Below are 21,243 nucleotides of genomic sequence, written 5' to 3' on the forward strand. Positions count from 1 at the left end.
CCGACAAGGGTGATCGCCCTCAGTTGGATCTTGGCCAAAACCACGAGTCTTGGCAGGGACCAGACTTTGCGCTAAGGGGTCCCTGGAAGGCTGAGAGGGGCTCGCTAGAGGCTAAGGCCTTGACTATTTAGAAGACACTGTCCATGTTTCCACCAGGTTTCAACAAGCTCGCTCTGCCTGGTCGAGGCTGCTGGAAGTTACCCCACAGGTGTCAAGGCACCAGGTGGCCGAATAGAAAGACCGCTCTCCAGGGGACCCGGGCGCTGGCTGCCCCTCCGGTGGTACGGCCCCACTTGGAAGTGTGCAGCGCGGGGAGCGGGGCAGAGAAAACCCACCGCAGCTGCAGCGGGGTGGGGGGAGCTCCGTTCTTGGCCTCCTCACCCCTGTTCGTGTTTTGGCCTTATTTCCCCAACAGTCCTGGTCCCCCTCAGTTGTCAGGCTAAATATTTTGGCTTGGCGGGAGGGGCGGAGAAAACTGAGAGGTCCCCTCAAACCAATCGGTTTCGACTGAGGGCGGGGTGGGCGGGAGTTGGACGCTGCCCCTGTGTGTTCGCCCCGGGAGATACTGCTGCTCGGCCAGCTGGCGCTTGGGAGCCAACACGCTGGAGGGATCGAGTGATCCGGGCAGACTCCTCTGTCGGATATGCGCGCCCCGGGACCCCGCTGGCCTCCTCAGGAGCGCTCCTGGGCTTCTGCTCTACCCTCAGCGTTGGCCAACCTCTTGGCCTGCCTTTTGCTCTGAACCCTGTGTCACTTTCTCCCACTGGAGACCTCTTGAGGCTCTCCCACTCACTGTCTGCATCTCTGTCCCCATCTCTCTGTCTCCAATCTAAGTCTCCGTCTCCACCTGCCTGTCATTGTCTTTGTATCTCTGTGACTCTCATTTCTTTTCTGTCTCCTGCCATCTCTGTGTGTGCTTCCTTGTCTCTCTGCCCTTGTCCTCCTCCCCCCTCCTCTCTAAAGCCTGGATCTCTGTGTCACTTAAGGTGTCAGACCCTCTCCTCCCCGGAGCCACCTGGAGGAGAGCCAGGACTGGAACAATGGCAGTGCCCAGTCTGTGGCCCTGGGGAGCATGCCTGCTTGTGATCTTCCTCTCCCTGGGATTTGGCCTGGACACACTAGAGGGTGAGTCCCCAGCACTGTCTCCCCAACCCGTCTCCCTCCTGGCCAGCTGAGAGGCCAAACAACTAAGCTTCCAGCCAGAACACATCTACTTACTCTGCACTGCAACGTGAAGGCTGGGGTTAGCTCGCAGGACTTCCCATCAGGAAGAGCAGTTAGTTCCCCACACAAAGGTGTTTTTCTCTCAGCTCCCTAGGAGGTGAGAAAGACTTCAAAACAGGGGGATGAATAGATATCCTCTACTCCTGCTTGTGAAACCATGATAGCAGAAAAGCCTGGAGGAGAACCAAACTGAGGCCGTAAGAGTGTTAGCGGTCACTCCTAGGGCCACCGAATGGGGAGCGGCAGGGCAGGGGCGAGTAGCTGAGAACCAGGCACCACTAAGTGAAGCTATTGTGCAGACAGGAAACTGAGGCTCAGAGAATTGAGGGGTGAAGCTAGACAGGGACCTGAGCTCCTGCCTCCAGGGCCCTGACCCACATCCTCCACCCTTAGGTCCCATTCACTGAGGGGGAGGAGGGCTGGTTTGGGGGAAGGACTGCTTTTCCTCAGTGCCTCGGGGCCTATCCCCCAGGCTAGACCCTTCCTGTGAGCAGGGTTTGGAGAGTGGAGGGTGGGACCACTTAGACTAAATGGCCCTCCCTCATCAGGGTGCTGGGGGCTTGGTGGAGAAAGGAAAAAGAGCTGAGGGTGGAAAACTCAAAAGGGGAAAGATTAAGAGGTGTCCCCTTCTCTAATTCTACCATTCCCCTCCAGACTGAGAGAGCTCAGGAATCCAGTCCTCTGTGCCTGTTTGAGGGATCCCATGACGTCCCTCAGACTGGGGGGCTTACAGGAGCAGGGCAGAGTCTCTCCTTCCTACAGAGACAGAGGACTGATGCAAATGGATTGGGGGAGGGGGTCCCCTGAAGAGTACTAGTTACAGAGGTTCTACCAGCAAGACATAGGGCACCCCCTTCCCCCAACACTGAACACCCTCGTCTCCTCCTCCACTGCTGTGCCAGGACAGGGCACAGCAGATGCTAGCCAGGAGTATGGTTGTCAGGACAGGAGCACGTCTCTGGGAAGGACTGGTGTTTGGTCAGGGGACCCAGATGTCCAGTTCCCAGTGCAGCTCTGCACAGAACCATGCCCTGAGGGAAGGCAGGGGTTAATCTGTGAAGGTCTTAGATTTGTTTTTCCAAATGACTCTCATCAGGGGAGCCCTGGAGAGGCAGGGGCATGATGGGAAGTGGGCGCCTGAGAGAACCCCCTATCTGCCTAGCAGAGCCTGATTGGCCTTTGCCAGGAGCGGATAGAGAAGTGTTTTCTCATTCTCTCTCCCTCTCTTTTGTGTGTGTGTATCTGCACAGACTGAGACAGACAGACAGACACACACACACACACACACAAACACTCACACACACACTCTCACACACACACACACACACACACACAACTGCTGGGTAGAGGCAAGCTCAGGACCATTAATGACAACTGGGAGAAGGTGTGAAGTAAGCCCCAGGGAGCCAGCCTTGCCTGCCTGGAGAGTGTGGTGTGTAGTATGTATGTGATGTTGCTAGAGGACTAGAAAGGAAGGGAAGGAGTAAGGCAGAAGAAGCTAGTAGGACCTGAATATCAGGCTGAAGAATTCAGACTTAGATCATCTGCAAAGAGCCATGGAAGGTCCCCTTGGAAGCTAGTGAGTCCAGGCATCCAGCCACCTTAGGGGAATTGTCCTAAGTGTCTTGGGAAAGAAAGGAAAATGGGGCTGGGGCCCTGGGTTTGAAGAAGCCAAACATACCAGGGTCCCCAAGGGAGGAGTGGACTTCAGATCCAGATGTCCATTGTCTATAGTCCCTAAGTGCCCAGTGATTCCAGACCAGGACTGGGCACCATGGGGGGATGGAGAGCTGGCTAACAAGAGGTCCACCCTCCATGGAGGGGGTGACAGAGCTGTAGACTACAATGTTGGGACAATGCCCCAGGTATTGGATATGGGTGCTGGACTAAGTGCAGTCGAACCTGAAGGGGAAGTGATTAACTCAGGTTCAGATGGTCAGGGAAGTGAGGCTTAACCTGAGTTTGCAGGACAAGGGTGGAGGGACCCTTCTGAGGATGGAGATGAATGGGGACCAGTTTATCTACACCCTGGAATGTCAGGCTGAGAAACTGAAACTTGAATCTTTGGCAATGGGGAGACATGGAATGTCCTTTTAAGAGTAAGCAAATGCAGGTATCAGGCATTTAGCTCCCTTAGAACTGGGACAGAAATGGGTATATGAAGCTTGAACCACTGCTTACCAATCACAGAATGCACTCATTCATTCATTCATCAAAAATTTATTGCCAATTTTGTGCCAGGTACTATACCAAGCACTAGGATATAGCACTGAACTATACAAAGATCCTTGCCCTGATAGAGCTTACAATAAACAAAATAAATAAGTTAATTATATATTAGCCAATATTAAGAATTATAGAGAAAAATAAAGAAGGAAGAGCAGGTAGGGAGTGTCACAATTTTAAATAGGATCGTCAGAGAAGGCCTCATTGAGAAGGTGACATTTGAGCAAAGACTTAAGCAGGTGAGGGAGACATGTAGAGGGAAAAGTGTTCCAGCCAGAGGGAACAGAAAGCACAAAGACCCTGAGGCAGGAGCTCGGCTGGCTTGTTTTAGGGATAGTAGAGAGGTCAATGTAGCTGAAGAAAAGAGAGAAAAGGGATGACATCAGATTGGGGGCCCAAATCGTGTCAGGCTTCACAAGGCCTTACAGGCCGTGGTAAGGGTTTTGGCTTTTAGATTGAGTGAGATGGAAGTCACTGGGGGAGGGAGGGGGTTCGAGCAGAGCAGGAACGTGATCCAACTGTTTTGAGAAGATCACTCTGGCTTCAGAGTGGAGAACAGACCACAGAGGGGACAAGGGTGGGTGTGGGGAGACAATTTAGGAGGCTATTACTGTAAATCCAGGGGAAGATGATAGTGGAAGCAGTGAAGGTGATGGCAAGAGGTCAGACTCCAGATATATTTTAAAGACAGAGCCCACAGGATGTAGAAGGTGAGAGAAAGAAAGGAATCAAGGATGATTTCATGTTTGGAGACTCACTGCAAGAATGAAGTTGCTATCAACAGAGAAGGGGAAATGGGCTTGGGAGGGGAGATCGGGTGCTCACATTTCCCCATGGTGGCTCATCTGGTAGAGATCCTGCAAGCTGCAGGTGAGCACTCTGAGGCCCAGGAAGGAGGCCACCCCACAGAGCAGATCCCACTCCCCACTCTGTGTCCTACTGCCAGTGTGGCTCCCCTCCTCCAAAGCTGTCAGGGCAGGATGGGGTATGTGGCCTGGGCTGTACTTACTGCTGTGTGCCACGTGTGCCCACAGTGTGCTCCAGCCTGGACATCCGCTCAGAGGTGGCAGAGCTGCGTCGGCTGGAGAACTGCAGTGTGGTAGAGGGCCACCTTCAGATCTTGCTCATGTTCACGGCCACAGGGGAGGACTTCCACGGCCTCAGTTTCCCACGCCTCACCCAGGTCACCGACTACCTGCTTCTCTTCCGTGTCTATGGCCTGGAGAGCCTGCGTGACCTCTTCCCTAACCTAGCGGTCATCCGCGGTGCCCACCTCTTCCTGGGCTATGCACTGGTCATCTTTGAGATGCCACACCTGCGTGACGTGGGGCTGCCAGCACTGGGGGCCGTGCTGCGTGGGGCCGTGCGTGTGGAGAAGAACCAGGAGCTCTGCCACCTCTCCACCATTGACTGGGGCCTGCTGCAGCCTGCACCTGGTGCCAACCACATCGTGGGCAACAAGCTGGGCGAGGAGTGTGCTGATGTATGTCCTGGTGTGCTGGGTGCTGCTGGCAAGCCCTGTGCCAGGACCACATTCAGCGGGCACACTGACTACAGGTGCTGGACCTCCAGCCACTGCCAGAGAGGTGGGCACTGGCCCAGAACATGACTAGGGGACAGAGGGGGCTGGGAGGCCACAGGGTGGTGTGGGTCAGTACTTTGCTGCCACTGTTTTTTAATCCTCACTCATCCTATGAGGCAGGTACTACCGTACTGTTATTCCCATTTTGTGGATAGGGAAACTGAGGCTCAGAAAAGTTAAATAACTGATGCGGCATAAGGCAGTCAAGGGGTAGGCACAGACAGCATCAGGCGGTCATGGAATAGGTAAAGGACAGATACAGGGGGTATGGGGGAAAGAGGGTAGGCACAAATGGACACGAGGCAGCACAAGAAGCAGTGAGGCAGTGGCTAAGTACAGAGCCAGATGGCCTAGGTCAAAGTCTCAGCTCTGCTAATTCCTCACTGTGTTCATTTAGTCTATCCATGCCTCAGTCTCCTCACCTGTAAATGATCATAGGGTTGTTATGAGGAATGAGGTATTCTACAAAGCATTAGAGCAGTGCCTGGGCCACGGTAGCAGCTCTATGTTCCTAGTAAAAGTGGCCAGAGCACAGGTGATCCAGGGTCAGCAGGCAGCATCGTAATGGGGAGGTTGGGCGCTGCGTGGGAGAAGAAAGGAGAAGGTGATCGATGGAGAAAAGGACAGGTGAGGGCAAATATGTGAGGTGGGATCTTCTTTAGGAAGCTGCATGGACAGGAAACAGAAGGCAAGCAGTGAAGAGAGGGAGAGGGGAGAAAGGAGAGGATAGCTGGAGTAGGAGGAAGTGAAACTTACAGGGGAAGGAAGGAAGACCTTTCAGAGGTTGAGAGCAGCCTGGGGGTCTTTTCCACACAGCTCCAGGAGGTCAGCTCCTCTCACACCAATGCCTCAGCATCAGGGCAGGAGAGTAGCTAGACCCCTGCTGTATCTGCTGGGCCCCACCTCCCTGCTGCCTCCCTGTTGGCTGTAAACACAGCTGTTGCACGTCTTCGTGTATAGTGTCAACACACCCAAGCTGACCCCTACCCCACACATTGCTGCTACAGACAGCCACCTGCCAGTGTGCAGTTTCCAGGATATTGGGCTCTCTGCCCTAAACCCTCCCGTGGCTGCTTGGGGCCACCTCCTGCCCAGGGAAGGGAGCTGAAGAGGGAGGCAGTATGCGCCGCAGCAGGACAAATGGTGGTCCCTCCTTCCACACACTCCCAGGTCTACCTTGCCCTGGGCCTAGCTGCTCAGGAGAGGCTGGCTGGTTCATTCTGGCACTGTGCCCAGTGATGATCTGGGCACCAGGCCTAGACAGGACAGCAGGCTGGACAGCAGCAGCCCTGCTAGACAATGCTATTTTTCTGTCCTGAGTTCTGGCACCCCCAACTAGGCACTGTGGGAGATGGGGAGCCACCAATAGGGGCCACAGTCCATGTCCTCAAGAGCCTCCATCTGAGGCAAATGGAGTCAGCAACCAATGTCATAGGATTTGGGTGTAGATCAAGAGTGTAATCCAGGAGGAATGGGGTGGGGCCAGGATGAAAAGGGGGCCAGGACTCAGGGGACACAGGTAAGGTCTAACATAGCACTCTGCCCACAGTGTGTCCCTGCCCCCATGGACTGGCCTGCACAGCAGGCGGCGAGTGCTGCCACGCTGAATGCCTGGGGGGCTGCAGCCGGCCGGAAGACCCCCGAGCCTGTGTAGCCTGCCGCCATCTCTACTTCCAGGGTGCCTGCCACCGAGCTTGCCCTCCAGGCACCTACCAGTACGAGTCCTGGCGCTGCGTCACAGCTGAGTGCTGTGCCAGCCTGCGCTCTGTGCCCAGCCGTGCCTCCACCTTCGGCATCCACCAGGGCAGTTGCCTAGCCCAGTGCCCTCCAGGCTTCACCCGTAATGGCAGCAGGTGAGTGTAGGGCGGGTGGGGTGCACCCTTGGAGCAGTGAGGAGGCCTGAGGAGGCCCTTATTGGTCCAAGGCTCATGCCATCTGCTTGCCCCTACTAGCATATTCTGCCACAAGTGCGAGGGGCTGTGCCCCAAAGAGTGCAAGGTAGGCACCAAGACCATCGACTCCATCCAGACGGCACAGGATCTGGTGGGCTGCACCCACGTGGAGGGGAGCCTCATCCTCAACCTTCGCCAGGGCTGTCAGTACCTACTTTGGGGCACACCCCTCCTCCTGGCCACACCCTTCCTCCCAGCCACATCCCTTACCATGACCTGGCTAAGCACCACTTTCCATCATCCTGGGTCCCAGCCCTGAGGGCCCATCACCTTCCCTGCTCCTGCTCCAGCCCTGTCTTACCCTTCCTCAGACAATCTGGAGCCAGAGCTGCAGCGCAGCCTGGGGCTGGTAGAGACCATCACTGGCTTCCTCAAAATCAAGCACTCCTTTGCCCTCGTGTCGCTGAGCTTTTTCGAGAACCTCAAACTAATCCGTGGGGACCACATGGTGGATGGGTAAGGGGTCAGAATCAGGCCTCTGACCAGCTCCTTCTATCACACCTCCTTCCCCAGCACTCCCAGAACAGTGGTGAAGAGAATGAGGTCTGGAACCAGCCCTATACTTACTGGCTGTGTGATTCTGGGTAGATTACTTAACTTCTCTGGTCCCCAGTTTTCTCATCTGTAAAATGGGGCTAATATAACACTACTTACTTCTTAGGGTTATTGTGAGTATTACTTAAGTTGTTATGTGTGAAGCACTTAAAACAATGCCTGGAACACAGTACATACAATATAAATTATAGTTACATATAACTCTATAAGGGTTGGCTATAATTATTATCATCTGATCCTCTCAGCTGCAGAGCAAGACTGCCTGGATTTGAAACTCATTCCTATCACCTACCAGTCAAAGCTACCCATAATGCAGCCAGGATTTTTCAAAATCAAAAGAATGTTTTAAATAACCATCCAGTCAAGTGGTTTCCTGTCACTTCTCATGTTTTCTGGCACATTGTCATGTACCACTTGGGGTGCCCACACCCCCTACAGAGGCATAGCCCCAGGCTGAGTACGACTCCTCCTTGTGTCCCACAAAGCCAGCACAGAGTCTGGCACATAGTAGGTGCTCAGTTAACGTGAGATGAGGGAAGGAAGGAGGCAGGGAAGCTGTTGACCCCACTACACTGATGAGGAAAACAAACAGAGAAGGTGGGTGACTTGCTGGACATCACACTCCTGGTCAGCAGTACAGTGGGTGTGTACAAATGTACTCCACCCCCACCCATCCTGGGTGTGAGTGGGCTGCTGAGAGCCTCTCCTCCCTCTGCCCAGCACAGCCCCTCCAGGAGGAGCCCATAAACCACCCCCTTTCCCACGCCTTGCCCCCACCTTCCCACAGAGCAAGGTCCTCTGGTCTCCCCCAGGAACTACACTCTGTACGTGCTGGACAACCAGAACTTAGAGCAGCTGGGGTCCTGGGTGGCCACGGGGCTCACCATTCCTGTGGGCAAGATCTACTTCGCCTTCAACCCGCGCCTCTGCTTGGAGCACATCTACCGATTGGAGGAGGTGACCGGCACGCGAGGCCGACAAAACAAGGCTGAGATCAACCCCCGCACCAACGGAGACCGCGCCGCCTGTGAGGCCCGAGACCCCAACCCCAGAGCGAGCACACTTGCAATCAGACACGACCCCGATATGCACCCAGAGATATGCACAGGGACACCCAGACGCTCACACGCGCAGGCATTCACACGCACTGAAACACACCAGACACACGCATGCGGGTGGGAGGCGGCGCTTGAAGGGGACCGTCTAAGTTCTCTTCAGAGGTCACATTGGAGATGGGACGCCATGCGGCCAGAGTCGGGGCTCGAGCAGGTGATAGATGCGGTTGGGAGCAGGTGTTCGCCCCTCGCCCCGCCCAGGCCAGACCCGCACCCTGCGCTTCGTGTCCAACGTGACGGAGGCAGACCGCATCCTGCTGCGCTGGGAGCGCTACGAGCCGCTGGAGGCCCGCGACCTGCTCAGCTTCATCGTGTACTACAAGGAGTCGTGAGTACCGGGGGCGGGGCCAGATCGGGGGACGGGGCCAGATCGGGGGACGGGGCCAGAACCGGACCAGGCCAATTTCTTCACAACAGCGGGCAGGAGAGGGCAAAACCCAGGGGGGCTATGGAGAGCTAGGAAGATAGGACCTCCAAGTCACACTCCGTTGTAGGACCCATGTCTGGCTCTTCCCCCCCCACCTTCTTCATCCCTCCGTGCCTCAGTTTCCCTCACCAAGTGAAATGGAGAGGACAGTCAGGGGTTCTGAGAGCCCAAGAGAGCCGACCTGCTGGGAAAGCTCGGATAATTAAACTTCAACTCACTATGCTAATGTTCTATACTGACCACATGTTCCTGCCCCAGCAGCGGTTTGGGGAGTGCCCATTAATTTGGCCAGTTTTATGAGCAGCTCGGCCAGCATTTCATTAAAGCCTAAGGAAGGGAGGGAGAAAGAGATCGCGAGAGACCGACTGCTCTTTCTTTGGAGAGAGTGGACTGACCCTACCAAGAGGGATAGTGGTTAGACCACAGGAAGGACTTCTCCAAAAATATAGCTAAGAATCAAAATGAGATATCTTCAGAGGAGAGAACTGGATTTTGGATGGCAGGCTGGGAGGGCAGGAGTGAGTATTCTCTCTATAGGAGGTAGAAGATGGGGGCCACCCGGCTCGATAGCACTTGTGAATTTAAATTGAGAAGTCTCCGTTGACCACTAGCTCAGGGCCTGGCCTGAGAGGAGGGAGGAAGAAAGTCAGTGGTGGGAGGCCTACTCAGATGGCCAAGGTTCTCCTAGGCCTCAGTGGCAAGCGAAGGTCTCTAGTATGGGGAGGTGGAGAATTTGTTAAATACAGATCCCTGGGCCTCACCCTCACAGATTCTGATTCAGTTAGTCCTGAGTAGGGCCCATGAGTCTGCATTGCTAACAAGCTCCCAGGTGATGCTGAAGCTGTTGATTCATGGACCACACTCTAAGGAACACTGATGTGGACTACAATGTGAATGGCACACTTTGGCTCGTGAAATCCACAATCTGCACAACTGTACACAGCCACCTCTGTGCTCAAAGCACAGAGAAGCTCCCCTAACATCACCAACTTGCAGTGTGGCTGCGGCTGTGCTCCCACAGGGACATACTGTGGATCCTGGCTCAATTTGGGCTCTAAGCAGACCCAGACATATTCTGATACTGCTTAAGCAGACCACAAGACACCTGCCCCTATGGGACCCACTCTGCAACCCCCCTCTCCCCACCTCCACCTGCTCCTAAACTATCTATTTCTGGGTCCCAACAAGGGCAGGCACTTCCAGCCAGCCTCAAGTCCCCTACTACCACCCCCTTTGACCTCCCAAGTTCTGTCCCCAGCTCAGCATGAATTCCACCCTTCTGCCCCTCTCCAAAGAAACAAATATGAACATCAGTGCAATGCCCCATTGTCACTTCACGATCACCTTGATATCTCCCATACAGGCTCCACTTTCATCTCCCCCAAAGAGCAGCCCCCCTTCTAATCCTAAAGCCAGTGGTGCCTCCCCAGGCCCTGCCCCTGCTCTTGCCTCTAGGTAGGCAGCATTGGTTGCCTCTGGCCCCAATTAATTTCCCTGTGGCAGTGGGTCTTGGCCTTTTGAAATCAAGAACATGTTTGAGAAGCTGCTGAAAGCAGGAAAATACACATGCACAAAACATTGCCTACAGTTTGGGAGACTCATAAACCTCCATTCATGGACCTAGGTTAAGACACTCTGCCCTTGGGTAGAGAGTGGTCTCCCGGTTCTGGTTCCAGGCAATCCCAGTTGGGGGAGGGGGGATTAAGATAAACTCACTGCTTGCTGTTCCTAGGGAGGGGACTCTTTCACGCCCACCTTCTTTTATTTATACAATGCAAGATTTTTTGAATATTCATTGAGACTAAAGCTCAATATTCCCTGCTAAGGATGAAGAGATATTTCATCACAAATTTGGCTGGCAACACAGATATCACAGGGCCCACAGGGTCTAATAGGTGGCTGGAGTCATGGCTGTAAGAAGAATAACAGTGACAGTCCAAGGGTGATTTAGGGAGGAGGGGGGTGCTAGAAACTGGAGGTGGGGCTGAGCCACCCCTCAGATCTGGGGATGGGGTGTTCAGCCCATTCCAGAATGCCACGGAGCACGTGGGTCCAGATGCCTGTGGAGCCCAGAGCTGGAACCTGCTGGATGTGGAGCTGCCCCTAAGCCGCACCCAGGAGCCAGGGGTGACCCTAGCCCCCCTCAAGCCCTGGACACAGTATGCGGTATTTGTGCGGGCCATCACACTGACCACTGCTGAGGACAGCCCACATCAAGGAGCCCAGAGCCCCATTGTCTACCTCCGAACCCTGCCCGCTGGTAGGATGAAGCATTTGGAGGGGGCCGGAGTTAGATGCCTGCTTCCTAGTGAGAATGGGGGAACCCAGGATCCAGAAATAGAGAAGCTGGGGCACTGAACGCCTGGTTCACAGAGGCTGAAAGGCCAAATGCTTGAGCCGTAGAAAGAACAGGGGGCATTTGCCTAGGTGCTAGGGAGGCTGGAGTTGGGACAGTGAGGGGTGAATAGTTGAGCCAACTCAAGGACCTCTGGAGGAGGAGCGAAGAACAGAAAGCTGAGTTCTAGCAGAGGGCGGGGGTTGAGGGTCACCTGTTCCTCGGGAGAAGGGAGGGTTTGATCCCAGTGAAATGAGCTCATTACCAGACAGTATTTGCAAAGGGGACCCGCGGCCTTCGAGTTGTCCCCTTCTCACATCCCCAGCGCCCACGGTGCCCCAAGACGTCATCTCCACGTCCAACTCCTCCTCCCACCTCCTGGTGCGCTGGAAGCCACCGACCCAGCGCAATGGAAACAACACCTACTACCTAGTGCTGTGGCAGCGGCTGGCAGAGGACGGCGACCTCTACCTCAATGACTACTGCCACCGTGGTGCGCAGGGAAGAGGCGCAGGCCGGTGGGGCGGGGAGCCGGGCCAGGGTCGCGGGGAGGGGCGGGTAGACGGCTGGTCTGACAGCTTTCCTCCCCGCCGCGGCGCCAGGCTTGCGGCTGCCCACCAGCAACAACGACCCGCGCTTCGACCGCCAGGACGGGGATCTTGAGACAGAGACGGAGCCCGGCTGCTGCCCGTGCCAGCACTCACTTCCTGGGCAGGTCCTGCCCCCGCTGGAGGCGCAAGAGGCCTCGTTCCAGAAGAAGTTTGAAAACTTTCTACACAACGCCATCACCATCCCCAAGTGAGAGCGAGCGCACGTGGGCGGGGCGGGTGTGAAGGGTGGGGCCGCCGAGGGCTGGGTCTGTGCGGGAAGGGCGGGGCTCTGTGGGCGGGGCCTCACTTGTGTGGGCGGGGCCTGGGCTGGGAGTGGGTTTGGAGGTCGGACCCGGCTGCCGAGGGCGCAGGGGCGCATTCCGGGCGGGTCCGATAGGTTTGCTCCTGGCCTTCCCAGATCCCCTTGGAAGGTGACGTCCATCAACAAGAACTCCCAAAGGTGAGCGGGGTTGGGGCCGGGAGTTGAGGAGCGTGGCTCCTGGGGCAGGGGCAGGGCTCTGACCCATGCCCTCCCCAGGGATTCAGAGCGGCACCGCCGGGCCGCCGGGTCCCTCCGACTGGGGGGAAACAGCTCGGATTTTGAGATCCAGGAGGACAAGGTGCCCCGGGAGCGAGCGGTGCTGAGCGGCCTGCGCCACTTCACAGAGTACCGGATCGACATCCATGCTTGCAACCACGCGGCACACACTGTGGGCTGCAGCGCCGCCACCTTCGTCTTTGCACGCACCATGCCCCACAGTAAGTCTCAAACACACACACACACACACACCCCTTCTGTCTCCACCACCGACCCCAAGGACACTGTGCAATTAGTGCTCTAACTAGCGGGTTTGACCTCCTGCTAACCCCAGAGCCTGGCTTTGCTTGCCCCTCCCAGTTCCCATAATCCCAGCGCTCCCCCAAACCTCCCAGTTTAGCCCAGTTTAGCGTGGGTTTGAATATGAAGATGAGAGGAACTACTTGTGGCCCGGCTGCCGGGTCACCCTCCCGCAGGGGAGGCGGATGGTATCCCAGGGAAGGTGGCCTGGGAGGCAGCCAGCAAGAGCAGTGTCCTCCTGCGCTGGATCGAGCCACCGGACCCCAACGGACTCATCCTCAAGTATGAAATAAAGTACCGCCGCTTGGGAGAGGTAGGTGCCCTCGGAGACGCCGCCCCATCCCAGCCCCGTTTTGTGCCTCCATCCCCTTTTCAGCCAGCTGTTCTGTGTTACCCTCAGGAGGCCACAGTGCTGTGCGTGTCTCGTCTGCGATATGCCAAGTTTGGAGGAGTTCACCTGGCCCTGCTACCCCCTGGAAACTACTCTGCCAGGGTTCGAGCAACCTCACTGGCTGGCAATGGCTCCTGGACAGACAGTGTTGCCTTCTACATCCCTGGCCCAGGTATACACAGACTCTGCCCAGACCTGTATCCCCAAACAGCCCTGGTCCCCAGCCTACCACAGGCCCCATCTCTCCCCCATCCTCATCTCCCAATGTGGAAAGAAAAGCGTCCCCTACTCTCTGACTTCACCATCTTTGACCCTACCCTCTGACCCTGTCCTCTGAATGCCAGAGGAAGAGGACTCCGGGGGATTACATGTCCTCCTCACTGTCACCCCTGTGGTGCTCATGCTGCTCATCATTCTTGCTGCCCTCGGTTTCTTCTACGGCAAGAAGAGGTGATGACAAGTCCCACTGGCTCCCAGCCCCCTTCTCTCCCTGAGTCCTCATCATAAGGTCAGTGCAGTCATAGGGCAGTGGGTGAAACAGCAGAAAGGACTTCCTTAGAGGCGGTGACACTTTCCCTGGAGGAGACATACCTCTCAGTTGGGGTAACCAGCTCATCCCAGTTAGCCTGGGACTATCTGGGTTTTAGCAGTGAAAGTCACACATCCTAGGAAACCCCTCAGTCTGGGTGCACCAGGCCTATTGGTCACCACACTCTCAGCCCAAGCCAAGAAATAATGAAGCTGGTCCCATCAATCAGGGGGACAGGCAGGAGACCTCAGGATGTGTCTGAGAATGTTTTGTGTCAGATCCCTCTGGGGCTAACCACAAGAAGGAAATGTGGATAGGACCTTGATTAGCTGGGCTCTAGGGACTAGCTGAGGGAGCAGGAGCTCCTCTACTCCTGTGTCCTCCCTATTTCCAGCTTTCAGATCCCAAGACTAGGACCAAGACCAGCTTGGAAAGTGCTTAGGGATCCCCAAGAGTCACCCTGACCAATGCTAGGGGTGTGATCACTAACTTCCTTCCCTCTTAAAATATCCCCCTTCCTTGTCCTCTGACTTTGTTCATTCCTTCCTGAGGACCCTTCCAGCCTGACCCCCTCGCCTCCCATTGCAGAAACAGCACTCTGTATGCCTCTGTGAATCCAGAGTACTTCAGCGCCTCTGATGGTAGGTCTGGGGGTGGGCAGACAGGTGGTGTGGACAGGGAGACAGGAGAGGAGGAGAGGCAGACTTCAAGGAGACCTTTTTGGAGAAGGCGGCCTTGGGACCAGAGCCCTTCAGAAGAGGAGGGGAGAAGCGGGTGGAGCGTGGCAGAGAGCAGCATCTTTGCCCCGTGACCCCTGCCTCCTCTCAGTGTACATCCCTGACGAGTGGGAGGTGCCCAGGCAGCAGATCTCCATAATCCGGGAACTGGGCCAGGGCTCTTTTGGGATGGTATACGAGGGGCTGGCACGAGGACTTGAGGCTGAAGAGGAGTCCACGCCAGTGGCCCTGAAGACAGTGAATGAGCTGGCCAGCCCCCGGGAACGCATTGAGTTCCTCAAGGAAGCCTCTGTAATGAAGGCATTCAAGTGTCACCATGTGGTAAGAGAGGGTCAGGGGCATTGTCAGGGTCATAATTAGGGAAAATGTCATATGGTAAGAAGGAAAGTCTCAGAGCTGAGGTCAGGGTACCATCAAGGTCAGGGTTGGGACTGCGGTTAGGATCCTGACTAGGGTAAGGATCATGATTAGGGTTAGAGTCAAACAGGGTTATGACAGAACCATAGTAAAGTCATGGCTGGGGCTGAGAGATCAGTCTTGGTTGGGGTCAAATATTGAGTGTCCAGGGCTGGCCAGTTAGCTCACTCGGTAGAGTGTGGTGCTGATAACACCAAGGTCAAGGGTTCAGATCCCCATACCGGCCAGCCAGTCCCCTTCCCCCACCAAATTGAGTGTCCAGATCATTATTAGGGTCATGATTGAGATCAAGGTCAAAGGTGGACCAAGTTCATAATTGTGATAATAGACATGATCAAGGTCATGGGCTAGGGTCAGGGTCATTGTTAGGTCAGGATTAGGGTTACAGTCATGGTTGGGGTAAGGGTCAGTATTGTATCTGGGTCAGGTTGTGGTCATAGCAGGTCAGGCTTTGGGCCAGGTGGGTCAAGGGGAGCTGGGTGGACCAGCAATCAGGCTCTTTGTTCATCCCAGGTGCGTCTCCTGGGTGTTGTGTCTCAGGGCCAGCCAACTCTGGTCATCATGGAGTTAATGACCCGTGGGGACCTCAAGAGCCATCTTCGATCTTTGCGGCCTGAGGCAGAGGTGGGGACCAGAAAGATCCTGGGCTAAGGGGCTAGTGAGTTAGAGAAGATTTGGACACATTGTAGGGGGAGGGAGACAGTCCTGGGTAGGAGAGCAGCCAGGCTATTCTTCAACAACCCCCAATCTTGGCTCTAGAACAACCCTGGGCTCCCACGGCCAGCACTGGGGGATATGATCCAAATGGCTGGTGAGATTGCAGATGGCATGGCCTACCTTGCTGCCAACAAGTTTGTGCATCGAGACCTGGCGGCCCGCAACTGCATGGTGTCCCAGGACTTCACCGTCAAGATCGGGGGTACAGGGGGCATCAGGAAGATAAGGGCAGCCTGCAGAGAAGAGAGGCTTCCCTAAACTAGGCATCAGGAAACCCAGGCCTGGCCCACAGCTTGGGACCAGAGCCCTTCAGAAGAGGAAGAGAAGCGGGTGGAGGCGTGGCAGAGAGCAGCATCCCTGATAGCCTGTGAAAACTTTGGAAAATCACCCCCATCCCAGATCTCAGTCTCCTTATTCAAGAGCAGAAGGGTTTGGATGGGATGATCTCTGAGGTCCATTGAGTCCTCACATTCCAGGATTCTTGGAAACTATGGAGGTAGAGAGGGTTGGGGAGAAGTGTTACTGGGGCAGGAGCTACTGTGTGGCTCTTCTGCCCCACAACTCCTCCACCCTCACTTTCCAGACTTCGGGATGACTCGGGACGTGTATGAGACAGATTATTACCGCAAGGGTGGGAAGGGGCTGCTGCCTGTGCGCTGGATGGCCCCCGAGTCCCTCAAAGATGGAATCTTCACCACCCACTCGGATGTCTGGTGGGGCCTGGCTTGGGCAGAGGGCTCCAGGGATATGGAGGCAGGATCTTGGGAGGGGCCTGGGACCCCCTTCCCTTAGGGTGTGCTGAGCAGTGTGAAGGGTGCTGGGCTCAGGACCTCCTGCGTGTCCTCCAGGTCCTTCGGTGTGGTGCTCTGGGAGATTGGGACCCTGGCTGAACAACCCTACCAGGGCCTGTCCAATGAGCAGGTGCTCAAGTTTGTCATGGACGGTGGGGTCCTGGAGGAGCTGGAGGGTTGTCCCCATCAGCTGTAAGTTACCCTACCTGCAGGATAATTTTCCTTGTCCCTGCTCTGCCTACACCCCCCCTTCATGATTCTGGACCACCTCCTCCGATGCTTTTACATCCACTTATCCCCAGCTATATGAGCCCCCCAATTCTAAACTCTCACTGCACTCCACGACCTTCCCCCTCTGACCCTCCCAGACATAATGCCCCATGATCCTGACTCTTCCAGTGCAGGAGGCTGGGGGTGTGGCTGGGGCTCCAGGACCCCTCTGACACTGCTCCCCACACCCACCAGGCAGGAGCTGATGAACCGCTGCTGGCAGCAGAACCCACGCCTGCGCCCAACCTTCACCCACATCCTGGACAGCATACAGGAGGAGCTGCGACCCTCCTTCCGCCTCCTTTCCTTCTATTACAGCCCAGAGTGCCGGGGGGGTCGGGGCTCCCTGCTGCCAACCGATGTGGAGCCTGATTCCCCACCAACCCCAAGAGAAGCTTCCTCAAGCTGCAGCCCCCAAAATGGGGGTCCAGGGCATTGAGAGGCACCCCATTCCCTGGCTGACTGGTCTCCATGGGCACAGAGGAAGTGACCCAACTTTGGGGCCCTGAGATGTCCAGATGTTCACTCCCGTCCCCCACCCCCACTCAGACAGGACAGGGGTGGCCAAAGGTGGGGCAGAGACAGGAGCAGGAAAGATTGCAGGGAGAGGGTGGTCAGAGCAGACTCAGTGCAGGAAGACTTTCTCAGCAGTCTGAGTTCCCCATGAGGAAGCAAGCAGGGTAGCAGCTGGAGGAGTGCAGAGCACACCGTGGTCAGCTGTCCTGCCCTCAGAGAGTGAGAGACCCTACTCAGACTAAGAGACAGCCTGCCCACCCTGGAGACAGCATCTGGAGAACCCTGCCCTCAGCGTGTGTCTCCTGTGGTCATCTGGGGCCATCACTGTGCTTGAAACCAGATGGGCAATCAGAACCAGGCCTGGAACCCTCTGCGTCCATGTTGGATGCAGAGGATGGGGTGTCCATATGACTGTCCTCACCACTGTGTTTCACCTCCCCACCCCCACACCACACACCTGGTGGTGTGGGGAAAACCCAGGGGCCTGGACAAGAGGGTTCCAGCCTGGCCCTGTTAGACCTGCCCTCACCTATTCCTCTCCTCTTGCCCCACCCAGGGACCCCAAGCTTGGTCCCCTTTTCTCCAGGGACATCCCTTGGTGCATGTCCACCCTTTTCCCATTCTCTTCCCCTCAGATATTAGTCTGGGATTATTAAGGCTTTGGAGCCTTGTTTTCCTCCTTCCCCTCACTGACCCCTGCCCCCACCCACCTCTCGTGGGAAGACTGAAGAAGGCACAATAAATGCTGAGATCTGTTTGTACCCTGGTCCCGGGCAGCCCATTATCTTTCCATCCGTATGGTGTTAACACTGGGTGAACTTCCTCCCTCCCTCCTGCGGGACTTGAGGTGGTGACCCTAAGGCAATGATACAGATAAATACACTGCTGTCAAACACCACCTCAGTGAGGACCAGAGCAGCCAGGGTTGCCATGGCAGTGAAGCAGGACAGTCTTGCTATTATCTCCCGCTCGGGGCCAGAAGTGGTTGAGCCCAGCAGGGAATCTTTGTATCTGGCCTCCCGGCAGAACCAACCAGTCCCCCATGCCTCATCTTCATCTCACCCCTTGCCACGTCTGTCCACTGAGCAGGCATTGCCTGGAGTATGGCAGGGCAGACTTTAAGGGGGCAGACCATGGGGTGGGGGAGGAGCCCCAATGACATCACCAGAACATGCGAGATGACCCCCACCAGAGCAGGGTCAGTGTGTCTGGCTCCCTATGGTTGTTCTGGGAGGCCAAAATCTCAGCTTCCATCCCATGAACAGAGATGTCTTTGAGGCATGTTGAAGTTGCACAGGGGAGTCAGTTTCCAGGCTTTCATGCCAGTGCCATGAGGGCATCTGAAGAGGAAGTGTTGCAGAAGAATGACTTCAAGCCTTGGTGAAGGGAGTAGCAGGGGAGGGGCTGATCATGTCTCAGGGCCTTGTAGTTTCCCGCATCCAAGTCCTCCCATGCTGCCACACACTGCCACATGCACCAGGTCTGGTGAGACATGCACCTCTCATCACACTAGCCTTCTCAGTCCAGCCACAAACGCCTGGGCAGGGACTGAGCGGAGCGGGCATGAGTCTGTGCAAGGCTGCCTCTAAGACAGCAACTACCCTGTTGACCTAACACGGCAAGGGTGGGCGGCAAGGACCACCTGTGTGGAGCCGCACGTCTCCACGGCACCTGTCGGGCATTGGTGACTGAAGCAACAGTGACCCCTAATGGTTTCCAGCAGAACTGCAGCTAAGACCCTTCTGTCTCTGGGAGAGTGGAAGGAAGGAGAAACTCCACACAAGCCCTGGATCTGAGACCCACACACTCACACACTCACACAGGCACAGCTGCACTTGCACTTGCCAGGAGGGCAAAAACGGGGCCAACCCTCTCCCCACCACCCATGCCCCCGAACCTTCACAGTGCTGGGCACTGCATGCTCAGGAAGTGCCATTCATCTGGATGTGGAAGAGCTTAAGTGATTGGGAGTTGAAGAAAAGAAGGCTTCAGAAATATGCTGCCTGGGCTCCATCTCAAAAGATGAGCCAGTGGTGGCTGGCCCAGAAGAACGCTTTGGAATAGGAGGTGCTAAAAGACAAACTCCACTGCCATCCATGTCCTAGAAAAGAAGTGGGTTTAAGAAGGTAGCAAGAGAGGGCCGGCCCGGTGGTGCACTGCGCTAGTGCGCCGCTTGTGAGCGTGGCGGTGCTCCCACCGAGGGTTCGTATCCCACATACAGACCGGTTCCCGCTCACTGGCTGAGCGAGGCGCGGGGGCAACGCCGAGGGTTGCGGTCCCAGCCCGGTACGGGGGTGACACTGAGGGTTGCGATTCGTTGCCGGACACAGAAAAAGACAAAAAAAAAAAAAAATGTAGCAAGAGAGATGGAGGTTGGGCTTCAGAAGGGACTTCTCAACTGTACTGGGAAGCTTTGTGGAGGGAAGGATGTGTCTCCTCTCTCAGAGACAGCTGAAGACAGACAACAGGTTGGCCAGAGGAGGCAGGAGGCAGGGATGGACACCTGCCACAGAGGCAGAGAGCAAATGCAGGGACTAAAAGGCACAATCCAGAAACACCTTTCTTGGTCCCCCCCCCACCCAGGTTTAGACAGAACTGCAGAAAATCTGCAGCTGGCGGAGGGTGAGGTATGGAGGTGGTGGATGGACTGGAAACAGATGAGCATAAAAAATGGCGTGTTTACTGTCCATCCCCTCCCCACAGGAGGACCTGTGACAGGTCCTCCACCTGGGCAATGGGTGTTGGTGGCTATGGGTCTCATGTCCCACCGCCTCTGAGCTCAGGAACAACTGATGTGTCTTTGTGAGGGTAGGGAGGACAGGTTGGTAGAAGTGGTCTGAGGTCAGGTGAGCTGTGCCACTGGTTACAGAGTGCTGCAGCCAAGGTGGTTCCTGGCTGTCACCATGTGGGAGGAAGAGTGGGGTACAAGGACATGAGAGATCAGCATCCCATCCCTGCTCTTGGCATCCTGCTCCACAACACCAAGCTCCCTCCAAATCCTGGGAACCTTGAATGGCAGGGCACCAGGTCTTAGATGCCCAACCAAGGAGTAATCCTGGAGTAGAAACTGTGGATAGACCTTCCCCTTGGCCTAGTGCCAACACTCTGTGGAAGCTCCTCCCCTGGTCCATGAGTTGTTTGCCTTCTTCTCCAACTTCCTGTTGGGGGCTAAAGGACAAGGGGGATGTTAGTGCATGACCACCAACCCACAGCAAAGTTCCTCCTTCCAGCCAGAGGTTCCAATGCGTAACCCTTGAGGCCAGCACTGCCTGCCCCTAGGGGTAGGAGGGGGGGTTGGTTTCTTCCCATCCCTGTGAGGCTGACAGGCAGTGTGGTGGCACCCCTTGACCACCCTTATCTTTGCCCAGGAGTCAGAGGGCCTGAATACCTGGGTCATCTCTTGGTCATCTGCCATGAAATTGAGCTCTTCTGGGTCGCCCATCCAATGGGGTTACTAGTGACTAGCCTCTAGGGTGGCACAACCCACTGCTGAAGAGAATTGGATGTGTGCCAGATCAGGAATCCAGGTAAGTGGGATGGGGATGAATTCAGAGCAGTAAGCCCTGGGGCCCACAGTCAGAGCAGAGGGTACTCGGTGAGCCCTAGGCATGTAGAGCAGAGGGTACTTGGTAAGGCCTGGGCCCTCAGTGACACGAAGGGTACTCAGTGAGCCCTGAGCACATGGAGCAGAGGGTACTTTGTGAGACCTGGCATGCAGTCAGAGCGGAGGGTACTTGGTGAGCCCTGGCGTGCAGTCAGAGCGGAGGGTACTTGGTGAGCCCTGGCGTGCAGTCAGAGCAGTTGGTACTTGGTGAGCCCTAGATACATAGAGCGGAGGGCACTTGGTGATCCCTGGGCACATAGTCAGAGCAGAGGGCACTAGGTGAGCCCCAGGAACACAGGAGCTGAGATCAAGTCCTCAGCTGCAGCTGATTCCTGACCAAAGCAAGGCTCTTCAAAGGGGCCACATGGCTAAGTTTTGGTGTTCTTGTTATTGAAAGGAGGTTTGAAAGGCCATGGATGTAGTGAAA

General features: G+C 55.8%; 1 protein-coding gene across 1 annotated transcript; it reads left to right on the forward strand.

Moving 5' to 3' along the window:
* The first annotated feature begins 754 nt into the window (after positions 1 to 754).
* INSRR (insulin receptor-related receptor) lies at positions 755 to 17,973 on the forward strand. Its single transcript, XM_008570266.1, has 22 exons — positions 755 to 1,125; positions 4,485 to 5,036; positions 6,582 to 6,885; positions 6,985 to 7,127; positions 7,296 to 7,440; positions 8,352 to 8,566; positions 8,856 to 8,982; positions 11,103 to 11,341; positions 11,742 to 11,909; positions 12,019 to 12,214; positions 12,425 to 12,466; positions 12,545 to 12,765; positions 13,021 to 13,157; positions 13,245 to 13,407; positions 13,580 to 13,685; positions 14,353 to 14,405; positions 14,593 to 14,822; positions 15,432 to 15,542; positions 15,678 to 15,837; positions 16,219 to 16,348; positions 16,484 to 16,618; positions 16,892 to 17,973. Exons 1-22 carry the CDS (start codon positions 1,041 to 1,043, stop codon positions 17,133 to 17,135), a joined length of 3,906 nt encoding a protein of 1,301 aa, XP_008568488.1. The 5' UTR covers positions 755 to 1,040; the 3' UTR covers positions 17,136 to 17,973.
* The last annotated feature ends 3,270 nt before the right edge of the window (positions 17,974 to 21,243 follow it).

Source organism: Galeopterus variegatus, unplaced genomic scaffold, assembly GCF_000696425.1.
Source record: "Galeopterus variegatus unplaced genomic scaffold, G_variegatus-3.0.2 Scaffold33, whole genome shotgun sequence".
Lineage (NCBI taxonomy): Eukaryota > Metazoa > Chordata > Mammalia > Dermoptera > Cynocephalidae > Galeopterus > Galeopterus variegatus.

Bases quoted from the DNA above. Each gene is read 5' to 3' on its own strand.
- INSRR (XM_008570266.1), top strand. From the start codon at position 1,041: ATGGCAGTGCCCAGTCTGTGGCCCTGGGGAGCATGCCTGCTTGTGATC. The intron at 12,215-12,424 runs GTGAGAGCGAGC...TGGCCTTCCCAG, and splicing joins AACGCCATCACCATCCCCAA to ATCCCCTTGGAAGGTGACGT. The intron at 16,349-16,483 runs GTGGGGCCTGGC...CGTGTCCTCCAG, and splicing joins ACCACCCACTCGGATGTCTG to GTCCTTCGGTGTGGTGCTCT.